Source organism: Coregonus lavaretus, assembly GCF_964263955.1.
Source record: "Coregonus lavaretus genome assembly, chromosome: 25".
In the NCBI taxonomy this organism is placed as follows: Eukaryota; Metazoa; Chordata; class Actinopteri; order Salmoniformes; family Salmonidae; genus Coregonus; species Coregonus lavaretus.
This window is the reverse complement of record NC_140012.1, coordinates 39,459,085-39,482,426: the sequence shown is the minus strand read 5'-3', so window position 1 is coordinate 39,482,426 and position 23,342 is coordinate 39,459,085. Positions and strand designations below refer to the sequence as shown.

General features: G+C 46.1%; 2 protein-coding genes across 2 annotated transcripts in view; one reads left to right on the top strand and one right to left on the bottom strand.

The window, feature by feature from the left end:
* The window catches only part of LOC311101227 (E3 ubiquitin-protein ligase TRIM8-like), a 28,534-nt gene extending 15,308 nt beyond the window's left edge, over positions 1–13,226 (top strand). The window contains exons 2-5 of the mRNA XM_084142340.1: positions 4,546–4,641; positions 6,236–6,501; positions 10,822–10,937; positions 11,055–13,226. Coding sequence (XP_083998466.1) covers positions 4,546–4,641; positions 6,236–6,501; positions 10,822–10,937; positions 11,055–11,728 — 1,152 coding nt within the window. The 3' untranslated portion in view covers positions 11,729–13,226. The remainder of the gene's footprint in view (positions 1–4,545; positions 4,642–6,235; positions 6,502–10,821; positions 10,938–11,054) is intronic.
* A 3,866-nt stretch (positions 13,227–17,092) lies between these two features.
* On the bottom strand, positions 17,093–22,997 carry LOC311100723 (ADP-ribosylation factor-like protein 3). The gene is made up of 6 exons (XM_084141683.1): positions 22,944–22,997; positions 21,864–22,007; positions 21,648–21,764; positions 18,180–18,230; positions 17,888–18,073; positions 17,093–17,801 (listed from the first exon to the last, which is right to left on the bottom strand). Exons 1-6 carry the CDS (start codon positions 22,944–22,946, stop codon positions 17,754–17,756), a joined length of 549 nt encoding a protein of 182 aa, XP_083997809.1. The 5' UTR covers positions 22,947–22,997; the 3' UTR covers positions 17,093–17,753.
* Between the last annotated feature and the right edge of the window lie 345 nt (positions 22,998–23,342).

Sequence of the window (23,342 nt, the reverse complement as noted above, 5' to 3'; positions counted from 1 at the left end):
ATTCAGCCAACTTTTTGGCGTATTTAAAGAACTGGTTTAGATTATTACATAGGCTAATAATAATAATAATAAAAACAAATTATGATAAATCTGAAATCCAACAAGCCTGAATAGGGAGTTGCACACAGTTCATTTGGCCGTGCCAACGTTCTTCTCATTTTTGCCCACTACAATATTAAAGCTGCAATATGTAATTCATTTTCTGGGACCCAACCAAATTCACATAGAAATGTGAGTTATAGATCTGTCATTCTCATTGAAAGCAAGTCTAAGAAGCGGTAGATCTGTTCTATGTGTGTTATTTCTATGCTTCCCGTTAAGTTTCATTTTTGCGTCTTTTACTTTCGGTTTGGTACACCAGCTTCAAACAGCTGAAAATACAATATTTTTGTTTATGGAAAATATATTTCACAGCGGTTTAGATTGTACAATGATTCTCTATACTTGTTTGTTTTGTCACATAAACTAAATTTAGGGGAACTATTACAATTTTAGCAACCAGGAATTGGTGGAGCGATTTCTGCATAGTGGATCTTTAAAACTTGTCCCAGAGGACATTCCCCTTGTCGGCTTCTTTTCCCTGTACTCTTTCTCCTTCAACTTTAGTTTTACTTCAATGAAAAAGGCCTCCATCTTCACAATCAACAGTAGCCAAGGCCAAGGCTCCTCTCACTCACTCTCTCTCAGCAGCAGGCGCATGTGAGGTGAGCAGCCGGAACCACTGTCAGCTGGACATAAACTATATGAATTGAGTTGCTATTGCCTGACACGGATAACAAGCTCGCACAGTTCTCATCACCTCACACACATTATATTAACAGAGGATGGGTCCAATCGGGTCTAGAGACCCGTGCCAATTATATCGTACCCAACCCAGATCCGAGACAAAAGTCAGAATTAAGGACCCGGACCTGCTCAGGTCCCGGGTCAGATCTTGGAATTTCGGGTCTGTTGGACATGTGAAGATCTCTAGCAATCAGGTCAGACCTCCACTGTGTGTGTGTGTGTGTGTGTGTGTGTGTGTGTGAAGATGCTAAAGGAGCAGTGAACTTCGCTACTTATAACCTTTGCAACCAGGAAGTGGAATGTTCCGATTTCTGTCTTATTTCCTCTCCTGAATCTAAATTTCAGATCCAGAGAGGTTCCTAGGAAGTAAAGGCTAGAACTCGATTTGGGATTGGGAAGTCTGGGAATTCCTCCTTTTTGGCCTTAGTTTGGCATCAGTTGTGCCGGCTGGCCTGGTACTCTAGTTTGGCATCAGTTGTGCCGGCTGGCCTGGTACTCTAGTTTGGCATCAGTTGTGCCGGCTGGCCTGGTACTCTAGTTTGGCATCAGTTGTGCCGGCTGGCCTGGTACTCTAGTTTGGCATCAGTTGTGCCGGCTGGCCTGGTACTCTAGTTTGGCATCAGTTGTGCCGGCTGGCCTGGTACTCTAGTTTGGCATCAGTTGTGCCGGCTGGCCTGGTACTCTAGTTTGGCATCAGTTGTGCCGGCTGGCCTGGTACTCTAGTTTGGCATCAGTTGTGCCGGCTGGCCTGGTACTCTAGTTTGGCATCAGTTGTGCCGGCTGGCCTGGTACTCTAGTTTGGCATCAGTTGTGCCGGCTGGCCTGGTACTCTAGTTTGGCATCAGTTGTGCCGGCTGGCCTGGTACTCTAGTTTGGCATCAGTTGTGCCGGCTGGCCTGGTACTCTAGTTTGGCATCAGTTGTGCCGGCTGGCCTGGTACTCTAGTTTGGCATCAGTTGTGCCGGCTGGCCTGGTACTCTAGTTTGGCATCAGTTGTGCCGGCTGGCCTGGTACTCTAGTTTGGCATCAGTTGTGCCGGCTGGCCTGGTACTCTAGTTTGGCATCAGTTGTGCCGGCTGGCCTGGTACTCTAGTTTGGCATCAGTTGTGCCGGCTGGCCTGGTACTCTAGTTTGGCATCAGTTGTGCCGGCTGGCCTGGTACTCTAGTTTGGCATCAGTTGTGCCGGCTGGCCTGGTACTCTAGTTTGGCATCAGTTGTGCCGGCTGGCCTGGTACTCTAGTTTGGCATCAGTTGTGCCGGCTGGCCTGGTACTCTAGTTTGGCCAATCTGAGCGTGTGTGTTGTAGCCATGCTAACGCTAGCCCAAAATAACCAGTGTTGTGACAACGGTACCATGAGTGGGCCTAATGTGTGTTTGTGGGGTTCAGAAAGAGGATTGCGGTAGAGAGAGAGGATTGCGGTAGAGAGAGAGGATTGCGGTAGAGAGAGAGGATTGCGGTAGAGAGAGAGGATTGCGGTAGAGAGAGAGGATTGCGGTAGAGAGAGAGGATTGCGGTAGAGAGAGAGGATTGCGGTAGAGAGAGAGGATTGCGGTAGAGAGAGAGGATTGCGGTAGAGAGAGAGGCTTGCGGTAGAGAGAGAGGATTGCGGTAGAGAGAGAGGATTGCGGTAGAGAGAGAGGATTGCGGTAGAGAGAGAGGCTTGCGGTAGAGAGAGAGGCTTGCGGTAGAGAGAGAGGCTTGCGGTAGAGAGAGAGGCTTGCGGTAGAGAGAGAGGCTTGCGGTAGAGAGAGAGGATTGCGGTAGAGAGAGAGGCTTGCGGTAGAGAGAGAGGATTGCGGTAGAGAGAGAGGATTGCGGTAGAGAGAGAGGATTGCGGTAGAGAGAGAGGATTGCGGTAGAGAGAGAGGATTGCGGTAGAGAGAGAGGCTTGCGGTAGAGAGAGAGGCTTGCGGTAGAGAGAGAGGATTGCGGTAGAGAGAGAGGCTTGCGGTAGAGAGAGAGGATTGCGGTAGAGAGAGAGGAGCAGCAGGAGAAAGGAAGAGTAGAAAGATCTCTCCCCCACTCGCTTTTCTCTCCCCCTAGGGATGGGCTCGGTTATTCGAATATCCGAACGGACGTTAGTATTCGAATACTTGCCAGAGTATTTATTTTTTGATGGGAAAAAAAATAATTGGCCTATTTTAACAATGAAAAGGCTTTGTCTCAATTGAAATCATCTATGTGACATTGCTACACACAAGGATATACCATGACATCTGAAATTCTTAATTTAATAAACCAACAAACTTTTGAATGTAGCTCAGTTGGTAGAGCATGGCGCTTGCAACGCCAGGGTTGTGGGTTCGATTCCCACGGGGGGCCAGTATGAAAAAAACAAAAAACAAAAAAACATGAATGCACTCACTTTAAGTCGCTCTGGATAAGAGCGTCTGCTAAATGACTAAAATGTAAATGTAATGAAGTGTGCCCCATGTAAAGGCTGTGTAACCTACACAGGTTCACGTGTAGCTTGTTGTTGTTGTTGGCACTACAGTCAGAGGCTCCATCTGCGCCAACGTGAAGTGGGAGATCTGAAATCAATGCAAAATATAATTAAAATGACGGAATTAAGTTAGCTAAGTAGGCTACAACGAGCAACCGACAGGTAGTCTGTTGTTTAATCTGAATGCAGTTGTTGTAGACAAGGACAGGGAGTGCAGAAACATATCCTCAACTAGCCTAGCTAGCTAGTTAACGTCTGGCTATCTTAGATAGCTTCTTTACATCGATTTGATACAGTAAAGACAGCCAATTGCAGATTTTTTTAACCCTTATTTTACCAAGTAGTTGACTGAACACATTCTCAATTACAGCAAGGACCTGGAGAATACTTACAGGGAAGAGGAGGGGGGATGAATGAATGAGCCAATTGGAAGCTGGGGATGATTAGGTGGCCACGATGGCATGAGGGCCGGATTGGGAATTTAGCCAGGACACTGGGCTCAACACCCCTATTCTTACAATCAGTGCCATGGGCTCCACAGAGAGTCAGGACACCCGTTTAACGTCCCATCCGAAAGACTGCACCCCACACAGGGCAATGTCCCCAATCACTGTCCTGGGGAATTGGGATCTTTTTTTTAGACCAGAGGAAAGATTGCCTCCTACTGGCCCCCTCCAACACCACTTCCAGCAGCACCTGGTCTCCCAACCAGGACCAACCATGCTTAGCTTCAGAGGTAAGCCAGCAGTGGGATGCAGGGTGGTATACTGCTTGCAAATGGGATGGTAGATAACCTATGGCATTTATACGTTTGTCTAACTAGCATGAGTCAGTGGCTACTTATTCTCTCTCTCCCTCCCATGTCAACACACACCACCGGCCCCTGCCCATACCCCGCTCTGCTGCAGTGTGCACCCTCTCTCCGTGTCGCGCAGGCTGCACAGCAAACGGGTGTCCCAAGTTGAAACAAAGTTACCAAAAAAATGATATTATTCGAATAGTGAAATTATTTCAAATGCCCATCCCTAACTCCCCCCAGTTCATCCTTCATACCTCACTCACATGCAACCAGAAAATATCTCTAGGTTGCCATGACAGCCCCCTCCCTCCCTTCCTTCCTCCCCTCAGAAGGCGTGTTTGTTAGATCTAGATTAGCTGGCTCCGCCTGCTGGAGGCTTGATAGCGGGCTGGTGGAGGTTGTCTTCACTCGTCATATTGGTTTGTTCGAAACTATGAACTTACCATTTCTCATTCTCTCCCACTTTCTCTCTCTGTCTCGTCTCTCTCTCCCTCCCCCTTCTCCCCTTTCCATAGCAAAATCTATTGCGGCAGCAGGAGAGGGTGGAGGAGAGAGTTCAGGACATCGATGAGCAGCTCTGTAAACTGGACTCTGACAAGTGTGTGGTGGAGGTACGTCTGATTTCTCAAACTCTCTGTCAGTTTATAGGTACACCCATCTAGTACCGGGTCGGTCCCCCTTTGCCTCCAGAACAGCCTGAATTCTTCGGGCTTTGAATTGTTGCTCGATTCGTATCAAGGGACCTAATGTGTGCCAGGAAAAATGTACACCATGGCCACCAGCCTGTCCCGTTGACACCAGGCAGGATGCGGCCATGGACTCTGCCATCAGCATGACGCAACAGGAACCGGGATTCGTTGGACCAGGCGATGTTTTCCACTCCTCAGTTGTCCAGTGTTGGCGATCGTGTTCCCACTGGAGCCGCTTCTTCTTGTCTTTAGCTGATAGGAGTGCAGCGCGCCTGGCACCGACGATCATACCATGCACGAAGTCGCTTAGGTCATTTGTTTTGGCCATTCACACATTCAATCGAACAGTCACTAAATGCCTCGATGCCCATTTGCCTGCTTTATATAGCAAGCCAAGGCCACGTGACTCACTGTAGGATCAATCCGTTTTCGTGAACGGGGTGGTGTACCTAATAAACTGGCCAGTAAGTGTATATCTCACATGCACTCCCTCAACCAGTGAACACAGGCCGCACACACACCCATCCGCACACACACCCATCCGCACACACACCCATGCACATCCATTTACATTTTAGTCATTTAGCAGACACTCTTATCCAGAGTGAGTGGGAATCGAACCCACAACCCTGGCATTGCAAGTGCCATGCTCTACTACCCGAACACAAATATAAACACAACATGCAACAATTTCCATGATTTTACTGAGTTACAGTTCATATAAGGAAATCAGTAAATTGAAATAAATTCATTAGGGCCTAATCTATGGATTTCACATGACTGGGCAGTGGTGCAGCCATGGGTAGGCCTGGGAGGGCATAGTCCCACCCACTTGGGAGACAGGCCCAGCCACTGGGGAGCCAGGCCCAGCCAGTCAGAACGAGTTTTTCCACACAGACAGAAATACTCCTCAGTTTCATCAGCTGACCGGGTAGCTGGTGTCAGACAATCCCGGAGGTGAAGAAGCCAGATGTGAAGGTCCTGGGCTGGCATGGTAACACGTGGTCTGCGGTTGTGAGGCCGTTTGGATGTACTGCCAAACTCTGTAAAACGACGTTGGAGGCGGCTTATGGTAGAGAAATGAACATTCAATTCTCTGGCAACAGCTCTAGTGGACATTCCAGCAGTCAGCATGCCAATTGCACACTCCCTCAAAACTTCAGAAATATGTGGCTTTGTGTTGTGACAAAACTGCACATTTTATTGGCCCCAGCAAAAGGTGCACCTGTGTAATGATCATGCTGTTCAATCAGCTTCTTGATATGCCACACCTGTCAGGTGGATGCATTATCTTGCCAAATGAGAATTGCTCACTAACAGGGATGTAAACAAATTTGAGCTAAATAAGCTTTTTGTGCGTATGGAAAATGTCCGGATCTTTTATTTCAGCTCATGAAACATGGGACCAACACTTTACATGTTGCGTTTTATATTTTGGTTCAGTATATAACCATAGAGATCCTATTAAAGTAAGATATAATGATGTGTGTATAACAGTATGTGTTCTCTCCTACAGGACCGGGTGTGTGAGCTGAAAGAGGAGGTGCGTGTGCAGTACCAGCGGATGCAGCACTTCTTGGAAGAAGACCTGTCCCGTACGCTGGAGGTTCTAGAGCGGGCCCGTTCTAGGTTCTGCCAGGAGAATGCGGGCCAGGTTCTAGCTCTGGGAGAACAGAGACATGAGGCCCAGAAGCTGCTCAGCTCAGTCCACACAGCCTTTGGCAAAGCTGAGGAGCTGGGCTTCATGAAGAACACCAAGCCTGTCAAGATCCTCATGGAGAGGTCAGAGACCAGGGCCATGTTATACAAAAGTTATTAGAGATACAAAAAGGAGATTACACAAGGCGTATTACGCACATTACCATTTTAGAATGGTCATGCCTGTTACACACATACAGCTGGCGGGTTATACACTGTATCGGCAGGATAGAACAGCAGCCTCTGGTAAGGCGAGGGGTGGCGGTCTATGTATATTTGTAAACAACAGCTGGTGCACGATATCTAAGGAAGTCTCAAGGTTTTGCTTGCCTGAGGTAGAGTATCTCATGATAAGCTGTAGACCACACTATCTACCAAGAGAGTTTATCTATATTCTTCGTAGCTGTCTATTTACCACCACAAACTGATGCTGGCACTAAGACCGCTCTCAATGAGCTGTATACGGCCATAAGCAAACAGGAAAACGCTCATCCAGGGGCGGCACTCCTAGTGGCCGGGGACTTTAATCCAGGGAAACTTAAATCCGTTTTACCTCATTTCTACCAGCATGTTAAATGTGCAACCAGAGGGGAAAAAAACTGTAGACCACCTTTACTCCACACAGAGACACGTACAAAGCTCTCCCAAGCCCTCCATTTGGCAAATCTGACGATAATTCTATCCTCCTGATTCCTGCTTAGAAGCAAAAACTAAAGCGGTCAGATGACGCAGATGCTAAGCTACAGGACTGTTTTGCTAGCACAGACTGGAATATGTTCCGGGATTCTTTCCGATGGCATTGAGGAGTACACCACATCAGTCACTGGCTTCATCAATAAGTGCATCGATGACATCGTCCCCACAGTGACTGTACCTACATACCCCAACCAGAAGCCATGGATTACAGGCAACATCCGCACTGAGCTAAAGGGTAGAGCAGCCGCCTTCAAGGAGCGGGACTCTAACCCGGACGCTTATAAGAAATCCTGCTATGCCCTCCGACGAACCATCAAACAGGCAAAGCATCAATACAGGACTAAGATCGAGTCATACTAAACCGGCTCCGATGCTCGTCGGATGTGGCAGGCTTGCAAACTATTACAGACCACAAAGGGAAGAACAGCCGCAAGTTGACCAGTGACACGAGCCTACCAGACAAGCTAAATTACTTCTATGCTCGCTTCAAGGCAAGTAACACTGAACCATACATGAGAGCACCAGCTGTTCCGGACAACTGTGTGATCTTGCTCTCCGTAGCCGATGTGAGTAAGAACTTTAAACAGGTCAACATTCACAAGGCCGCAGGGCCAGACGGATTACCAGGACGTGTACTCCGAGCATGCGCTGACCAACTGGCAAGTGTCTTCACATACATTTTCAACCTCTCCCTGTCTGAGTCTGTAATACCAACATGTTTCAAGCAGTCCACCATAGTCCCTGTGCCCAAGAACACTAAGGTAACCTGCCTAAATGACTACCGACCCGTAGCACTCACGTCTGTAGCCATGAAGTGCTCTGAAAGGCTGGTCATGGCTCACATCAACACCATTATCCCAGAAACCCTAGACCCACTCCAATTTGCATACCACCCCAACAGATCCACAGATGATGCAATCTCTATTGCGCTCCACACATCCCTTTCACACCTGGACAAAAGGAACACATATGTGAGAATGCTATTCATTGACTACAGCTCAGCGTTCAACACCATAGTGCCCTCAAAGCTCATCACTAAGCTAAGGACCCTGGGACTAAACACCTCCCTCTGCAACTGGATTCTTATCACCGCCCCCAGGTGGTAAGGGTAGGTAACAACACATCTGCCACGCTGATCCTCAACACAGGGGCCCCTCGGGTGCGTGCTCAGTCACCTCCTGTACTCCCTGTTCAGTCATGACTGCATGGCCAGGCACGAGTCCAACACCATCAAGTTTGCCGATGACACAACAGTGGTAGGCCTGATCACTGACAATGACGAGACAGCCTATAGGGAGTAGGTCAGAGACCTGGCCGTGTGGTGCCTGGACAACAACCTCTCCCTCAACTTGATCAAGACAAAGGAGATGATTGTGGACTACAGGAAAAAGAAGAGGACCGAGCTCGCCCCCATTCTCATCGACGGGGCTGTAGTGGAGCAGGTTGAGCGCTTCAAGTTCCTTGGTGTCCACATCACCAACAAACTAACATGGTCCAGGCACACCAAGACCGTCGTGAAGAGGGCACGACAAAACCTATTCCCCCTAAGAAGACTGAAAATATTTGGCATGGGTCCTCAGATCCTCAAAAGGTTCTACAGCTGCACCATTGAGAGCATCCTGACTGGTTGCATCACAGCCTGTTATGGAAACTGCTCGGCCTCCGACCGCAAGGCACTAAAGAGTGTAGTGCGTACGTCCCAGTACATCACTGGGGCCAGGCTTCATGCCATCCAGGACCTCTATACCAGGTGGTGTTAGAGGAAGACCCTAAAAGTTGTCAGACTCCAGCCACCCTAGTCATAGTCTATTCTCTCTGCTACCGCATGGTAAGCGGTACCGGCGCGCCAAGTCTAGGTCCAAGAGGCTTCTAAACAGCTTCTACCCCCAAGCCATAAGCCTCCTGAACAGCTAATCAAATTGCTACCCAGACTATGATCTATGCATAGTCAGTTTAATAACTCTATCAACATGTACATATTACCTCGACTAACCGGTGCATCCACACATTGACTCGGTACCGGTACACCCTGTATATAGCCACAATTATACTTTTAATGGAACGTTAAGATACCAGGCTTGTTACATACAGTGCCTTGCAAAAGTATTCATCCCCCTTGGCATTTTTTCCTATTTTGTTGCATTACAACCTGTAATTTAAATGATTTTTATTTGGATTTCATGTAATGTACATAGACAAAATAGTCCAAATTGGTGAAGTGAAATGAAAAAAATTACTTTGTTTCAAAAAATTCTAACAAATAAATAACGGAAAAGTGGTGCGTGCATATGTATTCACCCCCTTTGCTATGAAGCCCCTAAATAAGATCTGGTGCAACCAATTACCTTCAGAAGTCACATAATTAGTTAGATTGCACACAGGTGTACTTTATTTAAGTGTCTCATGATCTCAGTATATATACACCTGTTCTGAAAGGCCCCAGAGTCTGCAACACCACTAAGCAAGGGGCACCACCAAGCAAGCGGCACCATGAAGACCAAGGAGCTCTCCAAACAGGTCAGGGACAAAGTTGTGGAGAAGCACAGATCAGGGTTGGGTTATAAAAAAATATCTGAAACTTTGAACATCCCACAGAGCACCATTAAATCCATTATAAAAAAATGGCAGGAGAGGGCAGCCCACCAAAACTCTCGGACCAGGCAAGGAGGGCATTAATCAGAGAGGCAACAAAGAGACCAAAGATAACCCTGAAGGAGCTGCAAAGCTCCACAGCTGAGATTGGAGTATCTGTCCATAGGCCCACTTTAAGCCGTACACTCCACAGAGCTGGGCTTTACGGAAGAGTGGCCAGAAAAAAGCAATTGCTTAAAGAAAAAATAAGCAAACACGTTTGGTGTTCGCCAAAAGGCATGTGTGAGACTCCCCAAACATATGGAAGAAGGTACTCTGGTCAGATGAGACTAAAATTGAGCTTTTTGGCCATCAAAGTAAACGCTATGTCTGCGCAAACCCAACACCTCTCATCACCCCGAGAACATCATCCCCACAGTGAAGCATGGTGGTGGCAGCATCGTGCTATGGGGATGTTTTTCATCGGCAGAGACTGGGAAATTAGTCTGGAATGATGGATGGCGCTAAATACAGGAAAATTCTTGAGGGAAACCTTTTTCAATCTTCCAGAGATTTGGGACGGAGGTTCACCTTCCAGCAGGACAATGACCCTAAGCATACTGCTAAAGCAACACTCGAGTGGTTTAAGGGGAAACATTTAAATGTCTTGGAATGGCCTAGTCAAAGCCCAGACCTCAATCCAATTGAGAATCTGTGGTATGACTTCAAGATTGCTGTACACCAGCGGAACCCATCCAACTTGAAGGAGCTGGAGCAGTTTTGCCTTGAAGAATGGGCATAAATCCCAGTGGCTAGATGTGCCAAGCTTATAGAGACATACCCCAAGAGACTTGCAGCTGTAATTGCTGCAAAAGGAGGCTCTACAAAGTGTTTACTTTGGGGGGTGAATAGTTATGCACGCTCAAGCTTTCTGTTTTGTTGTCTTATTTCTTGTTTGTTTCACAATAAAAAATATTTTGCATCTTCAAAGTGGTAGGCATGTTGTGTAAATCAAATGATACAAACCCCTCAAAAATCTATTTTAATTCCAGGTTGTAAGGAAAAATGGAAAATAGGAAAAATGCCAAGGGGGGGTGAATACTTTTGCAAACCACTGTACATATTTGTGTGTTGCAGGTCTCAAGCGTGCGTGGGCAGTGCGCTCCCTCCCTACAAGGTGGGAAGTCTCAACTCTAAGCTGTTCCTGTCAGAACTCTCCAAGAGAGAGAAGAGCCTACGGAAAACATTGGAAGGTAGGATTGAGAGCATCATCTTTACAGAACCATCACACCCTTATCTGATTTGATTTAGTGGATCAATTCTTCTCTTCCCTCCTCCCTCCCTTTCTCTACCTCTCTTGCCCCCTCCAGCCCCCCTAAACCCTCCCTCCTCATTCCTCCAGTCCGTCCCGGCGTCTCCCAGCGGCCTCGGCTCGGGGGCAGAGAAACGCAAATACTCCTCGGCGTTCCCAGAAGGCAACGGGAGCGCCGGGAAAAACACTGCTTCCGGGTTCAAGGACTCCTCCTCTTCCTCCTCTAAGCAGCCCTACCTGGGCCCAAACTCCGCCCCCGGAGAGGGCCAATCCTCCAATCAGCAGCCTCTGGGGTCCTGTGGCCCCTCCCACATGAGCGAAGGTAGCGGAACAGGAAGTGGAAGCGGCTCTCTGACCAATCACCATTCAGGGTCTGTGTTCAGTCCCTCCCACTTCACCCCTGCTGGCGGTAGCTCCTCCCATTCTTCCCAGCAGGCTGTGCTCCCCCAGTATGGCGGGCGTAAGATCCTGGTGTGTACCATGGATAACTGCTACTGCTCTGGGGTACCCTCCGTGTCGGGGCACCGCGGCCACCCGCCCTACCCACGTTCAGGCTCCTTTCCCTGGGTAAGCGCCCAGGACTACCCCCATCCCCCCGGCCTAGCCTCTGGAGCTCCAGCCATGCAAGGGCTTGCTGTCAGAGACTGGATAGACGCACAGCAGACGCACCGACACACAGACTTCTATGGGCTGTATGGACAGCCCTCCACCAAGCACTATGTCACCAGTTAACACACACATTTCTACAAGCAAACAGCTCCCCAGTTAGCATTACGCTACTAGTTAAGATACACACACATACTCATGTAGATGCACTTACAGACACACACACACACACACATGCAGAACATGTATACCGGTACACACACAGACATACCCTTCTGCCGGTTATACGGACTCATAGACACGTTTACCCACACCACACACACCACACTCGGGGGCAGGGTTGATATATTCGTTTTCTATGTTTTCTCCGTCAGACAGACACAGTGTTACTGTATGATGATGATTTATGTGTTTGTGCAGCAACTGTTGACGCTGAAGCACTTCGGCTCAAGTAAAATGTTTTAGCGACATCTCCCTCCCTGTCGTAGTGAGATCGATTAGCCTTATAATATTATTATTATTATTATTATTGTTATTAATGTTATCATTATTATTTTCTGTCTGTTGGACATGGGGTGAAGAGAAGGATGGTTTATTGCTTCTGTTGCGGCACTTTTGTCTCCTCTCTGAGTTCAGGGACTGTACAGCTTGGACACACACACTCACGCTTCCAGGTTCTCTTCTGTGTGTGTGGGGACCCCCCTCCATGCACTTTGGGGGTGTTGGGATTTCTCTCTGTGTTGAAGTTGCCCTGTAGACACAGGTCTAGGATCAGCTTACCCCCCCCCCCCCCCAATCCTAACCTTAAACATCAAAGAGTAAAATGGCAGAGACTGACCCTAGTTCAGGATGTAGGGGCAACTGTAAGCCTCCTCCATTATGGACCTTCTCTATTCATGTTCTCTGTGCCCATCCCACTGTAAAGGGGATCCGAACCCCTTTCCTCCTGCTGTCAGGATTCCCATCGGATTGAATTCTTCCGTCTGAAAGACTGAGACTCCTTTATTTTCTAGTTATTAATATACGGATCATGACACGTGAGTTATTGCCATATTAATCATTTGTCATAAGACCATATGAGCAGGTTTCATGTTTGTCTTTAAGCCAGTTGGACTGGTAGACACGACGGAGGCTCTGCGAGCCACTACATGGCCTGGGCTGGACTGGACAGACCAAACAAATCAACTCGAGCATCCGGGAGTGTGACTGTGACAATGCGTTAATGATGTACTTCCTGCAGGGTGATGTCACTTCCTTTCAACAAGCACACAAGCTCTTGGCTTCCTGTTTGCGGCTGTAAGCATGCGGAGAAGAGTTTTATAACGCACTCTGGAATAAATAAATAAAAGACAAATGAAAAATAATCGGTAACAGTTTTAAAAAGGATGAGTGAAAGTACTGGGTGAGGGTTTTTTCATGAACTTTTTCTAAAGAGAAACTGGACTGCCTGATGTAAGCATTGGTCAAAAACGCTGAAAAGGAACCATTGTTACAAGAACAGTCGACCAATAGAAAAAAAAACATGGAAAACTATCTTTTTGTAAATATTTTGTGAAATGAAAAATAAAGAACATGTCATTTGGAGGAGGGTTCCAAATAAATCAATGAATTTAATTGTTCTCCATTTCTTGTCATCAGGAGGCTTCTTTTTCTCTCTCTCTCTCTCGCCCATTCAGCCTTTGTATTCATATCCGTCAACTTTTTACTTACTAATACATAACTGAACTAAATGTCATCATGTAGTGGGTTGAAGGGAGACCAGCATAAGAATACAACCAACACCCATTTGGTAAGACATCCAACTAAGCCTGTCATTTACTGGGTGTTTGTCTGAGAGTAAGACCCTGTGGTGAGGGGTGGGAGACAAACACAGTCAATAAAGTTGTCCTGCTCTTTCTCTGTGGTGAAGAGTCAGGGGTGGGAGCCTATCCCTCCCCCTCGTTCGCTCAATCTCCCACTCTGGAGAAAGTTGTTCTGCTCTGTCTCTGTGGAGTCCGGGTTGGGGATGTTGGTAAGACCTTGAGGAGAAAGCTCTACTAAACAGACACTCCGTCAGAGAAGTCAGCTGATCTCCGAGGCAAGGTTGGTCTGTCGAGGGCCGGGTGACTGAATCTGGGTCAGAGTCTTGTGTTCGCTGTCCGCACCCCTCACCCCTACAGCTCACACACACAGTCATCTGTTAACTAGAGAAATGAGTCAAAGATTAACTGGGATCCTCCCACTGCTCCCACCAACAGAACTACATACTAACAACAGTAGTATGTCACTAGGTTTTTATTGCCGTGGCAGCACGTCTAAGAGAGAGAGAGGAATAGATGTCTATCAGGGTGGGTTTGTTGGTGTTGGTTTGTGTATCTGTGACAATATTACATTACTATCTGCTCGTCGTCAAGGTTTGGCTTGACTAATACGTTTCTTTAAACCCATAGCCCTAGCTAGGTCATGTGCAGGTTCACTATTCTCCACATCAGCATGTCGAAACCTAGCTCTGGGGTGTTAGTGTGGCTTGCTAACGCTGAGCTCAGTTTTAGCAAGCTGCACTTAATGCCCTGGACCAGAGCTAGTTGATGGGTTTGGATGGTGAGGTGATTTGTAGATCAGATCATCTGCAGCCCAGTGCGGAACTCAGGCCGACCCCGGCCAACAAGCAGTATCACATGACTGATATGTGCTGAAGTAGAGGTAGTCAACAAAAGGACCGGTTTTCAAACATTTATTAAATGAAGGCATGGTTTCACAAGTTCACCTTTTCAGGGTGGCCTCTGGCCTGGAAACACATTCCCAAACCATGCAATTTAAAACATACCAAAAACACAAAGGAAGCAAAAAGCACAGGAGGTGGTGCAGCCCAGGAGGCAGGTGTCCATTTTCTTTCCCACATCTTCACTCACAAGACTCCATTACCACTAAAGAATGAGAGTGTATGGTTTGATTTATCTTCACACACTTTAAAGTGATGCACATTCTTATTATGCATTCACCTTTTCTCCACCTTCTGTGCAACGCCCACCTCTTTCCTATCTGTTGGTGGGATATGAAATCTGTTTCCTGTCTCATCTGTCGTCGTAGTTAGTTTAAGACAAAGGGGCCAGTATGACGTGTGGTGGTTTGGGATTTGAGTGGTTGGTTTCTCTCTCTTTCTCTAAAACACACACAGCTGTAGTACAGCTGTCTGATTCATGAGGAGAAAAAGGCAGCAATCCTGTCACCTCAAAGATAGGCATCACACTCCCCCGTCTGGCTCCTCACATCACCCACACACGACTTCTACGCACAGATAAAACAACCACAGAAATGTGTGTTCTCTCATTCAGAGCTTTCAAACAGACTTGTGTAGAAGATAACAGGCCTTAAAGAGATTTAGCCGTGCGATTTAGGCTTGCGCCCAAATGGCACCCTATTCCCTATGTAGTGTACTACTTTTGACCAGGACCCATAGGGTTGGAAATAGGGTGGCATTTGGGACATAGCCTCTCTGTCTGTGCCCAGAGATCTAAAGAACACAACACGTTGATTAACGTCCAAGCAGACAATAAAGATCTAATTTATCACACACTTTGATCCAAAGCCACATACAGTTAGCAGCATTTGTAATCAGACAGTGCCCGTGGCTCATGTAGGAATCGAGAGGAAGAAGAGGGTTTCACAATGAGTCTTTGTAAGAGCAGACATTTTATAATCCCACAGCCACAGGCCCTCAGAATGCATCTCTCTCTCAGATGCATGCACGCACACAGCTGGATGTCAGTGTTTTATGGCCAGTGCTCTCTCCCCTGTAGCAGATGTAACGCCCCCACAACTATGTGCAGCAGGCCTGAACCAACCAAAAAACAGCTATGGTCTGACTTTAGTAGTTAAACATAGGCCTGTAGGAGTCGACTGTGGTAGAGTGGTTAGGCTAACTATAAAGACTGCGAGCCTCGACACACACACTCACACAGACAGAGCAGTCCCATTCAGGGGCCCAGCTGTCAATGTCAAAATCAGCTGACCCCACCTGCCGTGTGTGTGTGTGTGTGTGTGGCGCCAGTGTTTTGGAGAGGGCTCTGGTGTGGGGTCTCCAGGGACTGGCAATGACAAGGGTCTGGGCAGCGGACATGTTTTTGGGCAGGTGGCAGTGTTGTCTGGGGTAAAGTGGTAAAGTGGTGGAGTGGTGTCCTCCACAGCGCATCTCACAGAACTGTGTGTGTTGGTTGGGGCCTCGTTATACTACCACATTACAGCCAGGTCAGAAAACAATGCTCTCTTTTTCCCCCTCACATTTTATTCACGTACCTTCAATCCTTGGACAGATCACATTCAAGAATATCAAAAGGAAACAGCCTTTTTTTGTAAATGCCCTCTAAAACCAAAGACAATGAAACACCGAGAAATACATTGTCATATACCCCTGTTAAAATCTATCAACACATATTACATATGCAGATATGATAGATTACATAGTACAGGTCTAATATGTACTCTACCATATGCGCATAACATAACATATGAATAGGGGTTATATACAATTGATCATCAAAAAAGGTGTATTTTTCCATTTGATTGAACAGGCTTTGTCCAAAATGGCACACTATTCACTATGTAGAGCTCTACTCAAATGGGCTGTGGCCAAAACTAGTTCATTATTTAGGTAACATTGTGCCATTTCAGGTATTTTTTACATATTAACACACTAACCTTTTCACAGGGGAGTAAAGCACAGTATACAATGTTTCCCTGTCATCCTAGTAACCACACACAGTTTATGTTGTTTGCGAGCATCTCACAGTACGCTATTATCCTCTACTTCACCATAAATAAAGAATTACAAAAATATACCTCACTTCAAAACAGAACTGAATCGAGAAAGGAGCTTGTCATGGAATTAAAAACAACAACTGAGCAAACTGAATGAAGGAGAATGAAAGGGAGAGAAAGGTAGTCTGGGTAACCGTCTCTGGCTATCATTCCACTCCTTGCCACTCCTGTCATGCTTTGGAATATGACACGGAGTACAAGGAATGGAATGTATGCTAAAGAGACTGGTACCCAGGCAAGGAGACAGGGAAGAGAAAGAGAGAAGAGAGAGCTGGTTTCCAGGACAACCTCTAAAGAGTGAGTGAATAGACTGATGTTGTGGTGAAGGACATTATAAAGATCTGAAATGTATGTGGGTGTAATGTCTTGACTAGGTGGAGGTGGGATGGTTAGGCTGGGGTGGGGGGTCTTGACGGGGTGGAGGTGGGATGGTTAGGCTGGGGTGGGGGTGGGGGGTCTTGACGGGGTGGAGGTGGAATGGTTATGCTGGGGTGGGGGGTCTTGACGTGGTGGAGGTGGGATGGTTAGGCTGGGGTGGGGGGTCTTGACGGGGTGGAGGTGGGATGGTTAGGCTGGGGTGGGGGGTCTTGACGGGGTGGAGGTGGGATGGTTAGGCTGGGGTGGGGGGTCTTGACGGGGTGGTGGGATGGTTAGGCTGGGGTGGGGGTGGGGGGTCTTGACGGGGTGGAGGTGGAATGGTTATGCTGGGGTGGGGGGTCTTGACGTGGTGGAGGTGGGATGGTTAGGCTGGGGTGGGGGGTCTTGACGGGTGGAGGTAGGATGGTTAGGCTGGGGTGGAATGTCTTGATGGGCTGGAGGTGGGATTGTTAGGCTGGGGTGGAATGTCTTGATGGGCTGGAGGTGGGATTGTTAGGCTGGGGTGGAATGTCTTGATGGGCTGGAGGTGGGATTGTTAGGCTGGGGTGGAATGTCTTGATGGGCTGGAGGTGGGATTGTTAGGCTGGGGTGGAATGTCTTGATGGGCTGGAGGTGGGATTGTTAGGCTGGGGTGGAATGTCTTGATGGGCTGGAGGTGGGATTGTTAGGCTGGGGTGGAATGTCTTTAATGGGAGTTGGGATGGTTAGGCTGGGGTGAAATGTTTTGACAGGCTGGAGGTGGGATGGTTAGGCTGGGGTGGGGTGGGGGGTCTCCTGGGATGGGTTCCCTTTGTACCCCCACTCCATTTTGAAGAGCAACATGGAAGTTCTAGCGAGAGTTGTAGTTTAATAAACAATGTGTAGAGGCCAGCCAGGCGGTTAAAAACTCTTCATGTCCATGTTGATTTAGTGTGTACATTCCAAGGAACACCCCATCCTCCCACAGGCTCAGGGTGTGTGAAAACAGACAGCTGTGCTACTTCTTCTTAGCATTGACACTCTTGCAGAGCCAGTTCATTCCGTCCTGAAAAGAGTTGGGAGGAGAATTACATTCCAATCAACTTCCTGAATTGAAAACACAAATTGCTCCTAAACCCTGTTGTGTCTCACCTGTACCCCCTCCCCGGTGAGGGCAGAGCAGGACTGGATCTGCCAGACACGGTCCCGGATGGTGTGCAGGTTGAGTCCCTCAGCGATCTCAGAGGCTGGGGCTGCCGTCAGCAGGTCCTGTTTGTTGGCAAAGATCAGCACTGGAACACCACTCAACTTCTCCTCATCCAACAGCTCAGCCAGTTCCTTGAACACACACACATGCATCAGCATGGGATCCCAATATAAACCTATGTGTACGTAGAATATGCACATTACACAGCACACAAACATCACTTGAGACAAGACTCACCTGCCCCGTCTCCTCAAATCTTTTTCTGTCTGCACTGTCGATTACGTAAATCTGAAACACAGTAGTGTATCCATTCAAAATTATTAGTAGCACACTTCTGGTGTTGTGTATGTGTGTGTGTGTATATATACACAATACCTGTCAAAAGTTTGGACACACCTACTCATTCCAGGGTTTTTCTTTATTTTGTAACTATTTTCTACATTGTAGAATAATAGTGAAGACATCAAAACTATGAAATAACACATATGGAATCATGTAGTAACCAAAAAAGTGTTAAACAAATCAAAGTATATTTTATATTTGAGAATCTTCAAATAGTCACCCTTTGCCTTGATGACAGCTTTGTACACTCTTGGCATTCTCTTAACCAGCTTCACCTGGAATGCTTTTCCAACACTTGAAGGAGTTCCCACATATGATGAGCACTTGTTGGCTGCTTTTCCTTCACTCTGCGGTCCGACTCATCCCAAACCATCTCAATTGGGTTGAGGTTGGGGGATTGTGGAGGCCAGGTCATCTGATGCAGCACTCCATCACTCTCCTTCTTGGTAAAATAGCCCTTACACAGCATGGAGGTGTGTTGGGTCATTGTCCTGTTGAAAAACAAATGATAGTCCCACTAAGCCCAAACCAGATGGGATGACGTATCGCTGTAGAATGCTGTGGTAGCCATGATGGTTAAGTGTGCCTTGAATTCTTAATAAATCACAGACAGTGTCACCAGCAAAGCACCCCCACACCATAACACCTCCTCCTCAATGCTTTACGGTGGGAAATACACTTACGGAGATCATCCATTCACCCACACCACGTCTCACAAAGACACGGTGGTTGGAACCAAATATCTCCAATTTGGACTCCAGACCAAAGGACACATTTCCACCGGTCTAATGTCCATTGCTCGTGTTTCTTGGCCCAAGCAGGTCTCTTCTTCTTATTGGTGTCCTTTAGTAGTGGTTTCTTTGCAGCAATCCGACCATGAAGGCCTGATTCACCCCTGTCCCCTCTGAACAGTTGATGTTGAGATACAGTTGAAGTCAGAAGTTTACATACACCTTAGCCAAATACATTTAAACTCAGTTTTTCACAATTCCTGATATTTAATCCTAGTAAAAATTCCTTGTCTTAGGTCAGTTAGGATCACCACTTTATTTTAAGAATGTGAAATGTCAAGTAGAGAGAATTATTTATTTCAGCTTTTATTTATTTCATCACATTCCCAGTGGGTCAGAAGTTTACATACACTCAATTAGTATTTGGTAGCATTGCCTTTAAATTGTTTAACTTGGGTCAAACATTTCAGGTAGCCTTCCACAAGCTTCCCACAATAAGTTGGGTGAATTTTGGCCCATTCCTCCTGACAAAGCTGGTGTAACTGAGTCAGGTTTGTAGGCCTCCTTGCTCGCACACGCTTTTTCAGTTCTGCCCACAAATGTTCTATAGGATTGTGGTCAGGGCTTTGTGATGGCCACTCCAATACCTTGACTTTGTTGTTTTAACTTCCTGACTGATGTCTTGAGATGTTGCTTCAATATATCCACATCATTTTCCTTCCTCATGATGCCATCTATTTTGTGAAGTGCACCAGTCCCTCCTGCAGCAAAGCACCCCCACAGCATGATGCTGCCACCCCCGTGCTTCACGGTTGGGATGGTGTTCTTCGGCTTGCAAGCCGCCCCCCCCTTTTTCCTCCAAACATAACGATGGTAATTATGGCCAAACAGTTCTATTTTTGTTTCATCAGACCAGAGGACATTTCTCCAAAAAGTACGATCTTTGTCCCCATGTGCAATTGCAAACCGTAGTCTGGCTTTTTTATGGCAGTTTTGGAGCAGTGGCTTCTTCCTTGCTGAGCTACCTTTCAGGTTATGTCAATATAGGATTCGTTTTACTGTGGATATAGATACTTTTGTACCCGTTTCCTCCAGTATCTTCACAATGTCCTTTGCTGTTGTTCTGGGATTGATTTGCATTTTTCGCACCAAAGTACGTTCATCTCTAGGAGACAGAACACGTCTCCTTCCTGAGCGGTATGATGGCTGCGTCGTCCCATGGTGTTTATACTTGCATACTATTGTTTGTACAGATGAACGCGGTACCTTCAGGCGTTTGGAAATTGCGCCCAAGGATGAACCAGACTTGTGGAGGTCTACATTTTTTCCCCCTGAGGTCTTGGCTGATTTCTTTTGATTTTCCCACAAGCAAAGAGGCACTGAGTTTGAAGGTAGGCCTTGAAATACATCCACAGGTACACCTCCAATTGACTCAAATGATGTCAATTAGCCTATCAGAAGCTTCTAAAGCCATGACATCATTTTCTGGAATTTTCCAAGCTGTTTAAAGGCACAGTCAACTTAGTGTATGTAAACTTCTGACCCACTGGAATTGTGATACAGTGAATTATAAACAATTTTTGAAAAAAGTTATTTTGTCATGCACAAAGTAGATGTCGTAACCGACTTGCCAAAACCATAGTTTGTTAACAAGAAATTTGTGGAGTGATTGAAAAACAAGTTTTAATGACTCCAACCTAAGTGTATGTAAACTTCTGACTTCAACTGTATGTCTGTTACTTGAACTCTGTGAAGCATTTATTTGGGCTGCAATTTCTGAGGCTGGTAACTCTAATGAACTTATCCTCTGCAGCAGAGTTAACTCTGGGTCTTTCATTCCTGTCGCGGTCCTCATGAGAGCCAGTTTCATCATAGCGCTTGATGGTTTTTGCAACTGCACTGGAAGAAACTTTCAAAGTTCTTGAAATGTGCCGTATTGACTGACTTTCATGTCTTAAAGTAATGATGGACTGTCGTTTCTCTTTGCTTATTTGAGCTGTTCTTGACATAAAAATGGACTTGGTCTTTTACCAAATAGGGCTATCTTCTGTAAACCCCCCCTACCTTGTCACAACACAACTGATTGGCTCAAACGCATTAAGAAGGAAAGAAATTCCACAAATTAACTTTTAAGAAGGCACACCTGTTAATTGAAATGCATTCCAGGTGACTACCTCATGAAGCTGGTTGAGAGAATGCCAAGAGTGTGCAAAGCTGTCATCATGTGGTCCTCTGTAGCTCAATTGGTAGAGCATGGCGCTTATAACGCCAGGGTAGTGGGTTCGATCCCCGGGACCACCCATACCTAAAAATGTATGCACGCATGACTGTAAGTCGCTTTGGATAAAAGCGTCTGCTAAATGGCATATTATTATTATATTATCAAGGCAAAGGATGGCTATTTGAAAAATCTCCAAATATAAAATATATTTTGATTTGTTTAACAGTTTTTTGGTTACTACATAATTCCATATGTGTTATTTCATAGTTTTGATGTCTTCACCATTATTCTACAAAGTAGAAAATAGTAAAAAAAATTAAGAAAAACCCTGGAATCAGTAGGTGTGTCCAAACTTTTGACTGGTACTGTATGTTGTACCCCCATGAAGGAAGCTATGGTTGAGCCACTCACCAGCACATCAGTGTTCTCAAAGTAGTTTCTCCAGTAGGGTCTGATCTTCCTCTGTCCCCCGATGTCCCACACATTCAATTTAAAACCCTGAGACTGAACACTCTTTATATTGAAGCCCTGGAGAGAGAAAGAGGGTTTATAAGTGATAGTCTTGCACAAATAACACCCCCAAACCCCTAGTGATGCGCGTGTGTGTGTTCCCCAGTAGTACTGTACCTGTGTGGGGGTGATGTGACTGATGTCCTCGGAAGCAAGTTGTTTAAGCAGTGTGGTCTTTCCTCCGTTGTCCAAACCCAGCAACAAGATCCGAACCTCCTGATCTGGTGTGCTCTTTAGCTTCCGAAGGATTGACAGCAAACCCTGCAACAAATCAAAACCTGATCCATTATCAGTTATCCCGACTCATGACATGAGCAATGGAGCAGCAACAGGAGGATACCTGCTATCTAAATTAGCTAACTACAGTAACTAGCTAGCTGGCTACTCGCATTCCTCCACAACAGGACGATCAATTGCCTGCGACTCGAGTATCGAGGATACAGGAAAATAGAGGATTTGTTTTATTTATTTATTTAACCTTTATTTAACCAGGTAAGCCAGTTGAGAACAAGTTCTCATTTACAACTGCGACCTGGCCAAGATAAAGCAAAGCAGTGCAATTAAAAACAACAACAACACAGAGTTACATATGGAATAAACAAAACGTACAGTCAATAACACAATAGAAAATCTATATACAGTGTGTGCAAATATAGTAAGTTATGGAGGTAAGGCAATAAATAGGCCATAGTGCAAAATAATTACAATTTATTATTAACACTGGAGTGATATATGTGTAGAAGATGATGTGCAAATAGAGATACTGGGGTGCAAATGAGCAAAATAAATAACAATGTAAATAACAATATGGGGATGAGGTAGTTGGGTGGGCTGATTACAGATGGGCTGTGTACAGGATGATTCTCGAACTAATGATTCTCTCTAGGAAGACACGATGGTTTCAAATAGGGAAAGCGTTCTGAAGCGACTGAGCTAGCTAGCTAATTGTGTAGTTAGCAGCAGTTTCAAAGGGTTTAGCTATGCTAGGCTGCTAATCTCATGATAAACCGACGGAGCAACAAGACCGCTGCAGTCACCTCTTCCAACAAAATCTTTATTTTTTCACAAATGTATGAATGTCTTAAAAGGTACAGTGGCAGCATTTTGAACAATCGTATTCAATAGTATTGTTTACTGTGCATGTATTTGATTCGATCTACATGATAATAGCTATTTATCGCAATAAATTGAACTCACCATCTTGTTGCTTTATCTCCCCAAGACGCTGCCGAGGTTACTAGGGCCCCTAGGAGGGGGTGATGACGTTGTACACAAGCTCCCGCGTAAGAGCACAACAAGTGTGGGCGTAAACTAGGGCACGCCACTTAGCATTATAATTCGCCACTTTAGCTATTAACAAAAGCTCTGTCAACAAAAAGTTGACCATGTAAGTTGTTCCCACGATTGAAATACATTATGTTCTAGTGGAGGCATAAATACCAACACTGCACATTTATTATAAGCTATCTTCATCATTGTGTCGTTTTAGCTGGATAGCTGGCTAACTAGCATTGTTGTCACGTTCTTATTTGCAATGTAACGTTATATTGTGTTTGATTTAGAAAGAGAAACGTCAAGATCTGCTGCGTGCATATT

What these genes read in the sequence shown, in the direction of transcription:
- LOC311100723 (XM_084141683.1), bottom strand. An exon ending in GATTTGAGGAGACGGGGCAG is followed by an intron (nt 18,074 to 18,179) that starts GTGAGTCTTGTC and finishes TGTGTGTTCAAG; the next exon opens with GAACTGGCTGAGCTGTTGGA. An exon ending in TCACCGGGGAGGGGGTACAG is followed by an intron (nt 17,802 to 17,887) that starts GTGAGACACAAC and finishes AACTCTTTTCAG; the next exon opens with GACGGAATGAACTGGCTCTG.